At 30.0% G+C, this 12268-nt stretch overlaps 1 protein-coding gene across 3 annotated transcripts in view; it reads left to right on the forward strand.

Moving 5' to 3' along the window:
- Nucleotides 1-12268, forward strand: part of LOC126734515 (ankyrin repeat and KH domain-containing protein 1-like) — a 156703-nt gene that overhangs the window by 96935 nt on the left and 47500 nt on the right. For all 3 annotated transcript variants that reach the window (XM_050438179.1, XM_050438180.1, XM_050438181.1), the window contains exons 18-19: nucleotides 1406-1657; nucleotides 10465-10557. In XM_050438179.1, the coding sequence (XP_050294136.1) occupies nucleotides 1406-1657; nucleotides 10465-10557 (345 nt within the window). The remainder of the gene's footprint in view (nucleotides 1-1405; nucleotides 1658-10464; nucleotides 10558-12268) is intronic.

Raw genomic sequence — 12268 nt, forward strand, 5'->3', positions numbered from 1 at the left:
AAGCATAATTACAAAGATTTTTTTACTCCAAATAAAATTTATTCAAGTTTTTAATCTGTTTGATTTTTATCGGCCATTTGTTGTTTGAGTTCAGTCTGCTAGAGCCCTGTTTGCCATAAGGCTCAATCTATGAGATGGAATATTTATATTAAAATTATTTCTAAAATAACAGTGGTAATTGTACCACTATTATTACGGTTAAGGGATAGAAGATGAGAACGCATCCTAATAAAATTTACGCTATTAGAAATCAAAAGTAAAGGGAATGTCAATAAGTTTAGCTGAGTAAACCATCTCTTGCAAATATAAAATCCTCATCCATTTTCTCCAAGAGACCACACCAAATGTAAACAAACAAACAAACAAAAAACAATGTCACGGTCTCATAAGCAAATTTTATTGGCTACACGTATTTCGCCCTGTATAAGCAGGGCATCATCAGGCTTTAGGACCTATACATACAAGAGTGGTCCCAGCAAGCTACCCTGAGGGAAGCCTCTTTAGAAACGACCAAATAGTCTGAAAAAAATATTACATTGTTTTTGTTTATTACTGCCGTTTGTGAGCGGTTACTTAAAAAAGCCCACAGCCACTTTGAGGAATTTCCTCGTATTCTATAATGTTCTAATTTATAGATAAGTAGATTAATATCTACAAGGTCTTTTTATCATAAAGCAAGCAAGCTGTATGTTTATAAGAAAATAGACAAAAGTGGAATGCCTCGATAATTAGACTTCTTTTTTATCCCCTTTCTTATGAAATGCCTGAACGATAGTTTGTTTCAAAATGGATGGAAAAGATCTTCCCAAAAAGGAATAGTTTACAAGATATATTAAGCGATCAACATAATTTCATCCACCATTAAGAACTCACCTGGTGAATACATAGATGAGAGGGAAAAACTACTTGTTTAAAGTATGGGAATAGGGTCCCAAATGAAAAAAGGGCATTATTTATTTTTTCATTTTCTGGAATGGTACTATCCTTATTGACCAATTTCGATGTTAGTTGATTTATTTAATCTACAAAAGTTTTTTCCACTAAATTAGTAGTACTTGTACTATTAAGTTGGATGATCTATCAATGGTAAAGGGGAATCCATCCCTCCAAAGTTGGGTCTGATATTTTGTATCATAGATACAAAATATCAGACCCAACTTTAGTGGCAAAAACTTAAATGTAGATTAAGTAAGTAAAATAACATCGAAATTGGACAATAAGGATAGTAGAATTTCTGAAAATAAAAAAATAAATAATGCCTTATTTTTGGGACCCATTAATCCGAAAAAATTAAAAATATTGATGTGTATATTATGATAGGTTCGTTATAAGTAATTCGGAAACGAACAATCTCTTTATAAATACTGATTTTCCGTACAAAACTATTTTTATCTTATTCACTTAGAATACGGCCATTAATGACCGGCCGAAAGTAAAACCGATCAAGAAAGAAGGCAAGAATATCCGGAAGCTGCAACAGCTAGCTCAGCAACAAGCCCACCAGCAGCAGCAGCAACAACAACAGCAGCAGCAGCTGCAGCATCAAAATTCTCAAGTAACTGCCACCAACCAAAATGCCAATCAGTCCCAACAACCGCAACAAGTGAACCCCATACCACCTAAAAATTTCTGCAATATCTTTGCGGACCAGCAATCGGTAAGTGTTATTTTTATATGTATGTTTATTGTAATAGTTACTAATTTTCGGTTTGGATAATAATTATTTTAATACACTATTAGAAAAATAATATTTTCGCTTCCTTCGGAAATTATTCTATATACACTTGCTTGATTTTTATAGTTTGGTTGTATTAATTATGCATTATTAATGGCTTAGCACTAACATTTTTTTGTGACGTTTTAAATACACATGGTGACTAAATAAACTGATCGGAAGAAGAACGATTACTATTCTTTAACAGCCTACTCTAAAACCTCTGGTCAAAAACTGTTTTCTTTTATGTAGACCAAACATTTATTTTTTTAGCAAACATATACCCTACCAGATTGAGATATTTAAGAAGATTTCAATGCCGTACTACTACATTGAAGTTTATTTTTTATATTATGACTAATTTAGACTTATTATCCAACTAAAATGCTTAATTCAAATTCATCACCTATTTTTGAAATGCTGGCCAAAAAGATTAAGCAAAGTATTATCTTAAAATGGATTTTTTATTAATAAAAAAAAAACAATTATTAGGAAAGAAAATGCAATATATAGAATTTTGTAAATGTTTTAATTGCACTAGACTCTTAGGGAGTGGGTTAAGACAGTAAAAATGATAACGCCAGAATTTGCTTTGTTGGTATGCTATAATTCTGTTCCAGAAATTCAAGCTAATAACTTCTAGCAGACCAGACCTAATTATTTTAAGTCAGAGGGCTATCTGCCTTGATGGCTATCTGGTATAAAATTGTATTTACAAACGATTCAAAGTTGGTGTTACGGTAAAAGATGCACGGATTAGAAGTAAACACTCTCGGAACGCATGAAAAAAAAATGGTTTTGGCTTAGCGCTTGGTTGATCAGAATCTGTGACCTATCGTTGGAATCACTAGTAGTTCAATAGATAAACTCGGATTCACAAAAAAAATGCATTAATACCTTACAGATGAACCTAAAATTTTTATTAATAATATTTGGAGTTTGAAGTGCACAGCTTTGCTAGTTAATGCTGAAAATTGGAGATATTTTTATTCTAATATCCAATTAAGCAATTTAGGATGTTTCGGATACATAACGACTATATAGTAATTTACTGAAAGTAATATTGAAAAGAAATACCAAACCCAGGTATTAGAAGGAGAAGTTCTATCTTTAGTTTAGTGAAAATAACTTTAAAATACAAAAGAGAGTTTTTGAAAACTTTTTTAAATTGTTGAAAAATTGTTGCGACCACGGAGATCTGAGTCGAGTAGAGGCGGTCTCTGTCTCTTCTTAAAATGAGACTGTTTGTTCTGCAATTTGTCGAATCTCCTAAAGAATTCATAGTAGAGCTCTATCAACGTTTTGCCCTTCTCCAGATAGTCGATGTCCACTGTTTCCACTATTTCTTGATATCTGGTATATACCAACGGATCCATGTTTCGTCGAAACGATATAGAAAGTTTTTCGGATTGCAATCCAACAGCGTCGAAACATTGCTCTGAAGTGGTCTCACGGTTATCGTTAGTAAGCAAATGCAGCACTCATTGCATCGATAGTTTTGTCATACCCAAATTTCATGCAGGATATTACCCACGCGGTCTTTTGAGATTCCTGCTATTCTCATCTATATTGCGTATGTATATATGGAGGATTTTCATTCGAATAATATTAAATCTTGCCTTCGCATGTTATTAATCCCTAGTAACACAGAATATTCTATAAATAGTAAAAAATCGAAAGTTTGATCGAATCGAATATCTTGCGCCACGCTTTTTAAGATTGAACAAATAGTCAAATTGAATATTTAATAGATACTTAAAGAACATTATTCTCAAATATCTGGAGTTATTTAGAAGTTAATAATACAAGGAAAATTTAAAAAAAATATATATCTGCTAAAATATATATATATATAATATATATATATATATATAATATTATTAATAATATTTTTTAATTGCAATATATAGGGACATAAATTATTATTTTTAGTTGCCAGCGTTTTCTAAAGTATATTACGATTAAGACGAGATCCATCAGACCAGCATGACTAATGTCTTTAAGCAGGCGATAAAAGTATAAATAGAGGAAATAAACTTTGATTCTCTAGAACTAGAACTTCTTTGCATAACGTCAAAAAAATTAACTGTTAAAACATTTTTAACTTATACGCCGCAGCTTTTATTAGAACCCGCCAACAAATAACTGCAGAGAAAAAAAATAACAGAATTTGAAATGTCAAATTGTATGTAGGTACTGACCCAAATTTAACATTTTTAGCTTATTCATAGCGCTCTTTTCCAAAATTAAAAAATTAATTTTTTATGGTATGTTTAAAATTAGAAAATTTTAAATAAAACAAAGTCAATTTACAATTAGATGGGTTGTGATAGAAATGAAGTAAATACGCCAAAAAATGAACACTTATGTTAGAATATTCTCGTTTTCTTTTTAACACTTCTTTAAAAAAATAACACACGTCAATCTTGATATAGAGGGTTGACGAGTGTGAGGTTCTGTCCTTAACTCCAGCTAACCTCACTTGGATACATCAAATGGGAATCCCATCGTGTGATACATCAATCTGAGCAGCATAAAAATGTCTATTCAACAGTGCCAAAAAAATTAAATCGATTGAAGTACCAGCGAATAATGAACTAAAATGTCTGGTAATAGTGAATATTTATCGAAGTCATGCTTTGGTATGTCGTATGGGTATCCTGTAGTCGTGTATAAAAATGTAAGTTTATAGACTTATAAAGAGTAAAGGTGTGAAAAGGTGCTTAAAAAACAATTTAATCAGTTCACAGAATTTATTTTATTAAGTGCTCAAAATCTGTTCTGTCATTCGCGAGACACTAATAACCTCTGTTTTGAAATTCCTCACGAACATTGGCAAGTGTTTGTCCGCTAATATCTCTATATTCGCGAGTTATTCGCTCCTTTATCAATACACATCCCTGGAAACTGTTTATTAGGCTACTCTAGAATTGTCAAAGCGTAGTGCGGGGGATCTTGTTGTAAATACAAATTGTTTTATCAAAAGATATCCACTTGGTTTTCCAAAGATTGGACGATTTAAGGATATATTGTATTTTCAAAAAAAATGGACTATTTGGACTTAATGAACAGTTTATTACCATACATTTTTACTAGTAAATCGCTTCAACTTGGGAGGTTAACTGGAGGTGAGGTGTTTGACCGAGTTTAGCAATTTTTGAAGTTTAAAAAATTTCTTGAAGCAATCTAAAATGTTGCCTATTTTCCACTACGCTGACTCATCACATTGAAAATTTAAAATGAGTATATTTTCTCCACAAGCTGAGATCTCGAATCTGTTTGTTTGCCAAGTTGCATTTCTGACGATATTCGATTCTCACGATATTTGTATACGTAGCAAGAAAGAGATAAGTCCTTTTAACACAAAGATATTAAGTCTTTTAAAAAACACAAAACATGATCTGATTCAACTTATTATTAAGTTTGTAAGTTGATAAACAAAAATATAAAAATCCTATAATTCTTCTAGGTAATAATTCCTATAATTCTTTTAGGTAACGTGAATTATATTTTGGAATCAAACATATTTTGAACAAGTTTGAGATATTTTTTTTTCTTAAATGAAACCTCTTGTATATTTTTGCATTTTCAAATTCACCGAATAATTTTGTACATTTTTTATAAATAATATCCTTTACCTATATTCAACTGTTTACGAAATAATTATGTTTAAATAATAATTATAATACTTTATTGCAACAGAAATTAATAAATTATATTGCATATTCTTAAAATTTATTTTATCAAATGCTGGAAGTGACCGCCATTAAGATAATTTTAAACCAATTATTTATGTCTACATAATCATTTATGTATATAGTTCATTCACGATGAAAAGGTCAAATTCATTTAAAATTCAGGTATTTTTTCTTTCTTTTATTTTTCGGACATATCGATTAGCATTGTCGCTTGCGCGTTTTTTACAATAAAAATTTTCTATACAGGGTACCTCAAGTAGAAACTATGGCGTCAACTTTAATTTTTTTAAATAAAATACCCTGTATATGATATTTTACAATTCTACGATATACCCTGAATACTTTTTGCATAGCACACCATAAAAGTCAGCGGTTTGTGAAATTTGACGTAATAGACTAGTGAAACATACCTTATTAAAAAATAAAACTTTATACAATATTTATTTCAATTGATGTTCAATTTTTTGTCAATTCAATGTATTTTCGATCGACAAGTCTAATTTCTTGTTAAATTCTTGGCTTTAAATCATCAATATTATTTGGTCTATTCACATCAAGTTGGGATTTCAAATATCCCTAATAAAAAAGTATAATGGGGTTACATCGGGTGGCCACCATTTGTTAGAAAAAGTTGCATCCAGAAATTGTCGCAGCAATGGCAAAGTAAGGAGGTGCCCCATCTTGTTGAAACCATATCTCGCTCGTTACTAGGTATGTCAGCCTGTTGTGGATCAAGGAATAAAACAACTAAAGCAGGGATAAGTCCAAGCTATAGAAAGTCTAAGTAGCGCTTTCCGTTGTATTGTATCTTCGAAAAAAAAGGGTCCAAAGATTCGATATTTCACAATACTTGCCCACATATTAAATTTATGAGGGCACTGTATGTGATATTGTTGGGTCAAATGAGGACTTTCGGTTGCCCAATATCTGCAATTTTAATTGTTAACGTGTTAACTTGAGAACTAGTAACTAAAATTTTCATTGCAAAGGACGTATTGAATCAAATGGACAACAAATTAAATATTACAATACAAATCGTTAATTTGTCAAAAGAAAAAAAGAATAGGCTTTATGAAAAAAGAAGGCAGCATGACAAAAAGGACGGTTCATCGATTATAAAAAAAAACCGCTTCACATGCTCCTTATATTAGGGAAAGCATATGTAAACTATCCTATACATAACAAACAAAACAGCTAAATATTTCTAAATAATTCTAAATAATCATTAGTATTTAGTCTATGAAAGAATTTAAAACGAGCAGTAGTCGCAATAAATCTAGAATTAATTTTTATTTTTTAATGTCTTATGTTTCTTTAGATAAATGGTATGCTATACAAAAAGTATTCAAAATATATCATAGAATTGTAAAATATCATGATATTCCATTTAGAAAAATGAAGGGTGACGCCTTAGTTTCTACATGGCACCTTGTATAAAATTTCATTTATTTCTTTAAAATTTTTATTTAAAAAATGCCCAAGTGACAATACTAATCGATGTATCCAAATAAAAAAAGAAGAAAAAAATATTTTAATATAAAATTAATCTGTTCCTTTCATCGTAAATGCACTATATAACCAATCATTTTAATTACCTGTATCTCTGTAAATATTAGTACATATATTTAAATAAGTGTTAATTATTTAAAAGTTTCAACTGGATTGTTAATTTAAATTATTTAGAATACACTAAACTCAGACTTAGAGAATCGAAACAATAACTATCCTGTGATGAGGAGACTAGAACACACAACGAAGTTTGAATAATCTTGATGTCTAAATATTTGAATAGAGAACCTGTAAGTCAGTAGCAATGTAATTAATATGAATATTTTTCTTGTATTTTGTAATTTAATTAAAAATAACAACCTCCATTTTGCTCGGCCAGCAGAAGGTATTCTCTCAAAGCACACATAGTATAAATCCATTGAAAATAAGTAGACTGAAGTTTTGAAATAAAAAATTGATTTAAAAAACTCTTCAAAGTGTTAAATTTAATTAAAATAATAAAAATACAAACATTTGAAAGGAATCAATCATATTTAAATGTTATCACAATAAAACTCATTCAGATTATTGTAAACACTTCCAAGGAGAAAATTACAGACCTTCTTCCGAAATAGCTTAAAAAAAAGAGAAAAGCGCTGTTCAATGTATTCCAGTAAACGATTACGGATTTTAATTTTATACATGATTGATTTGTTAATCAACGTAGAATGGGGCATTTGCAATACTAAATTAGCAGCAATATACAAAATCTTCTCCTTTAAACTAACACACTTTTGAAAAGCCAAGAAGAGAGTGCTGACTACACAACCTCACCCCAAAACCTCATGCCGTATAATAATCTCGACTCGACGGGACTGAAAATACACCTAAGTCGATAATCTCAAATTGCATTCTGTGACGTCATCAAAATCGTGACAAAATACTTCTTCAATTGACTTAAATGCTGAATAACGCCTATTAGTTATTAACGCCTATTATTATAATGTTATGAATTAATCAGAAAAGTACATATTTTCTCGAAGACGGTGGGATAATAAAAGACCAACTTCAATTTTAATTCGATAATTCGAAAACGTGTAAAAAAGTATTGTTAGAGTAGAACATTGATCGCCCTGAATCCCGGCTATTACTTAAAATGCAAACATTTCAAACGATTGTGACAATTCCTTTTTTCTATTACTTTAAAATTAATAAGGTATTTTTATATTTTACACACGTAATTATCAAAACATTTAATAACTAATATCAGCAATAATTAAAATATTTAAACTTCCAGTACGTAATTTCCAATATATAACATTTCTAAAACAAGAGTACTCATGATTCGATATCTTTTATTCTAATTCATTTTTTTTGTGAGAAAAATATTATTTTTTAAGTATAATTAAAAAAAAAATTAATCTAAAATCTTGCAAATAACTTATTACCAGAAGAAAATTCTAAAGAAGTCAATTTACGAATAATAAATACAATGAAAAATCAAGCTACGTCAATAAATGAGTCGCCATATAAATTTACTTCATATTTAAGCCAATAATATTCCTTATTTTCACAGTAATCCTTAATTACCATAAAGAATTATACCTAATATTCTATGAAAGAAATGAACCAATAACCAAAATATCACAGATTAACGAGATTAATATATTTAACTAATTAAAAAAAAAGAAATTAGTAGTTTGTTTAGTTTGCCTTCATTAAGAAAAAAAAATCATCAATCCGAACACATAGACTTTTATGGGATCCGACCTCTTCCCTTAATATTGTGGCACACCTATCTAATACATATAGCCGTAAAGAAATATAAAATATTAGCGGAAGATTTTTAAAATATAGTCCTAGTTTCTGTTTAAATTACTTAATTATCGTCAGCTACATTATCGTCACAGTATAGACCTCTTTGATTACTTCTTAGTTTTTCGTTGTTACTATACGTTCATCTATATTTCCATTTGTATTAATACAGAAATAGTTTATAGGTAAACATAAATGATTAACAAAACCTAATTTTGTTTTACAAAATGGCAATATTTGATCTGGCAACATCGTTGGATCTCGCGTTATGCGGTGACTTTAATGATATACAAGGTCGGATCTCGAGTTTCACCATATATTTAGTGGATCTCGGGTTGATATATATACATGGTATATATAAAGGGGTTGAAAAAATTTACCCCTCTTATGATCCCATTAATTGAACCACTTTGTTAAATATATTAACAAATTATTGCTTCCATATATTAAGGGCTTCAGGTGGATCTCAGGTAGTCCACGATATGATCGGATCTCGACTTGATAGAAAGAAGTATATATATATATATATATATATAAACTATGAAGAAAATTATTGGTCATATACGACAACTGGAAACAGGGAAAAGGTGCTACGTAGGCACAAATACAGCCTACACCAGAGAAGGAAACATAATTTAACAACGCCAAATACAAAAACAGGGTCAAAGTCACTACAATCATAAGGATGAGAACAGGGTACTGCAAAGGCTCCAGAACGCTTAAATAAAATATATTTCAAAGAACTCTGACTTTATTTGTTCCCAAACCGTGGACCCCAACTGTATTTGTGGATAAAAAGGAACACTAAATCTCATCTTCAACTGTACCTTCAGGGAAAATCAATGCAAGCAAAAGTACTTGCAAGCCACTTAGAAACTATTAGGACCAGTAGACATCAAGAACATTTTAACAAAACCAGCGCCAATAATCATAGAATTATAGAATAGCACACAATTATAGAATGCCTAAGAAAAGAAACAAAGAATAAAAAACTGGTTGTCTTACCAATATGCAATGGAATTCAAAAAGAATTATAAACAATAAATTGATATCTTTATGTTGGTAAATGTTCTACATAATTACTATGCATTTTTAATAGCTTCCCAGATCTGTTGTGTTCAGCGACGAATATAATATTAATAATTTTTATCTTAATTTGACATACTTATGTATCACCGTTTTGGAGCAATATCGCGAAAATACGTTTTATCAAAGACTTGATAAAATAGCACGTTATTAGGGTTAAGAATTTTTTTCGTTCGCAATATACTTGGCGTTGCAAAAAAAAATGCTAAATATGTATTTTTTATTAATATTAATATAGAAATTTAGTGCTTCATTTTTTTATTAATGATTATTAAACATATAAAATTCGTATATGTATGTTTATGATTTCTTTTAACATAGCTATGTTGCTTATAAATAACAGGTGTTAGCTTTTATATTGATACTTAATGGGCATAAACGAGCAGGGAAGCAATTATCAAAAATCTGATTAATTTTCAATTTTTACCTAAATATAGTTATATAATATGCCTATAATTAGAGTTACTTTTAATAAAAACCCTTGAAATAGGGGAAAATCGTTTTCAAATCCACTAAAATATCTAAGTTGCTTATGAATTAACCTTAATTTATTATTCCTTTGTGCCGAATGTAACACGCATTATAACTAAAACTATAAAAATTTTATCGACATGATAACAACAACTGGGATTTAATCACCACCAACTGGTTTGTTTGTTAAAGGTGTCAATGTTTCGTCAACTGCAGATGCCACATCCGTCTGCACAGCAGCAAAGAACCGGACAAACGCCCCAGTCTACCGTGCAGTTTCAAAAGGTAACCAGCCGGTTTTCCCTGCGCATGAGTTGCTTTTTTGTTGATTCACGTTTTTTTTTTGTTTGAAAAGATCTCCGCCATGTGGGCGTTTGTTTATTAGGCTTTAATTGCACAATTTTGTTATTTTTTTCAGAGATATGAAGTAGAAAAATTTAGTTCAGACATGAAACATGTCTGATTAATCTTATTAAATTCAAATTAATAACATGAATATTAAATTGTATGCAAGGCAGGAAGATTGGATCATGTCGTCTCAAGCTTTTTTCAGATTTGGTGATACCGAGAGTGACTAGAGGTTTTAGTAATTTATACGAATTTGAATAGGTATAAAACTCTTATAAATATATATTTTTCAAAAGCTTCATTTTAAGTAATTTTCTTTCTTTCATTTCTGTTTTCCGTTTGAGCATCAAGATAATCATTTGTTTTAGTTTTAAAAACTTAAGATGTGACGTGAACTTAAAAATATTTTAAATTTAGTGTTGGATTTTGAAACTGTTCTTGTGTAATAGTACTACTAGGGTGAGGTGAAAAGTTTCAGGCCTGACCTAAATGGTGCCAGCAGCTCTAATTTCTGCTTGTTGTGTAAAATTATTTATAAATTTTCAAGTCTATTGCTCTGTTAGTATATATTTGAGAGCCCGGAACAAGCGGAACTTGGATACACCACTACAGTCCTGAAAATAAACAACAGTCGAAACAATTAATAGGACTAAATAAACTAACGCCAAAGAAGGTAAAAACATTTTTCTCGCGAATAAGGCTATGGCGACTGGGTTTTGGAATGAGAAAAAGTTATTTTCGTTGATTTTGTGAAGAGGGGTAAATCTGACCATCACTGGTCAATACCACACCTGCAAAGTTTAAAGGACAAAATTAAAAATGAATGACCTCATTAAATTTGGCAGTTCGAATTGTTCCCTTAAATACCATATTCACTAGATTTAGCTCCCACTGGATATAACCTGTTTCTTAACTTTAATAAAAGCGCTTGAAGGTACATAATTACTTTAAATGGTTTTACTAAATATTTTAAATTTTGAAGGAATTATAAATATGGGATTACTATATTAGAGCACCATTCTGAAGAATGTATTAATTTTGATAGATATTATGTTAAAAAATTAAGCGGAAAAAATTTAAAAGTTGCTTTTCTTTATCAGGCCGGAAACTATTCACTGCACACTCGTGTAACATTAATATTACTCTATGAACACTAATTAAATAATACCTTTGATAGTAAAAGGTGTTAAGGTATAAACATGTTTCCTACCAGAAATAAAACCAAATACAAATATAATCACAGCATTAAATATTTTCATACACACTTTAGTTTTATTTTTAAATGTCATTACTTGATTTTCTTTTTCTTCTTTTAATTTTTGTACCTAAAAATTTATCGTATCAAGAAGATTTTGAATTCAATTTTTAAGCCATCCCTGCAATACTAATTCAACACTTTTGTGAATAGATTTTTGTTTGTAGAACAGGATAATTAGGCAGGTTGTTGCAAAATCTAGGAGGCAGAAAGATTTTTTTGTGAAACAGACTGTTTAACTTTAGGTTCCTACAACAAATGCATGATTGCTTCTTGTGTTTTCTTTTTTAAAAATTTATCCATTTTACAACTCTGGCAAAATCCATTTTTCTGATATTAAAAATTCCTGTCTCTCAATACAATTCTTTGTTGAGGTAGGGCCTTCTCTTATTA

This window comes from Anthonomus grandis, chromosome 3, assembly GCF_022605725.1.
Source record: "Anthonomus grandis grandis chromosome 3, icAntGran1.3, whole genome shotgun sequence".
Lineage (NCBI taxonomy): Eukaryota > Metazoa > Arthropoda > Insecta > Coleoptera > Curculionidae > Anthonomus > Anthonomus grandis.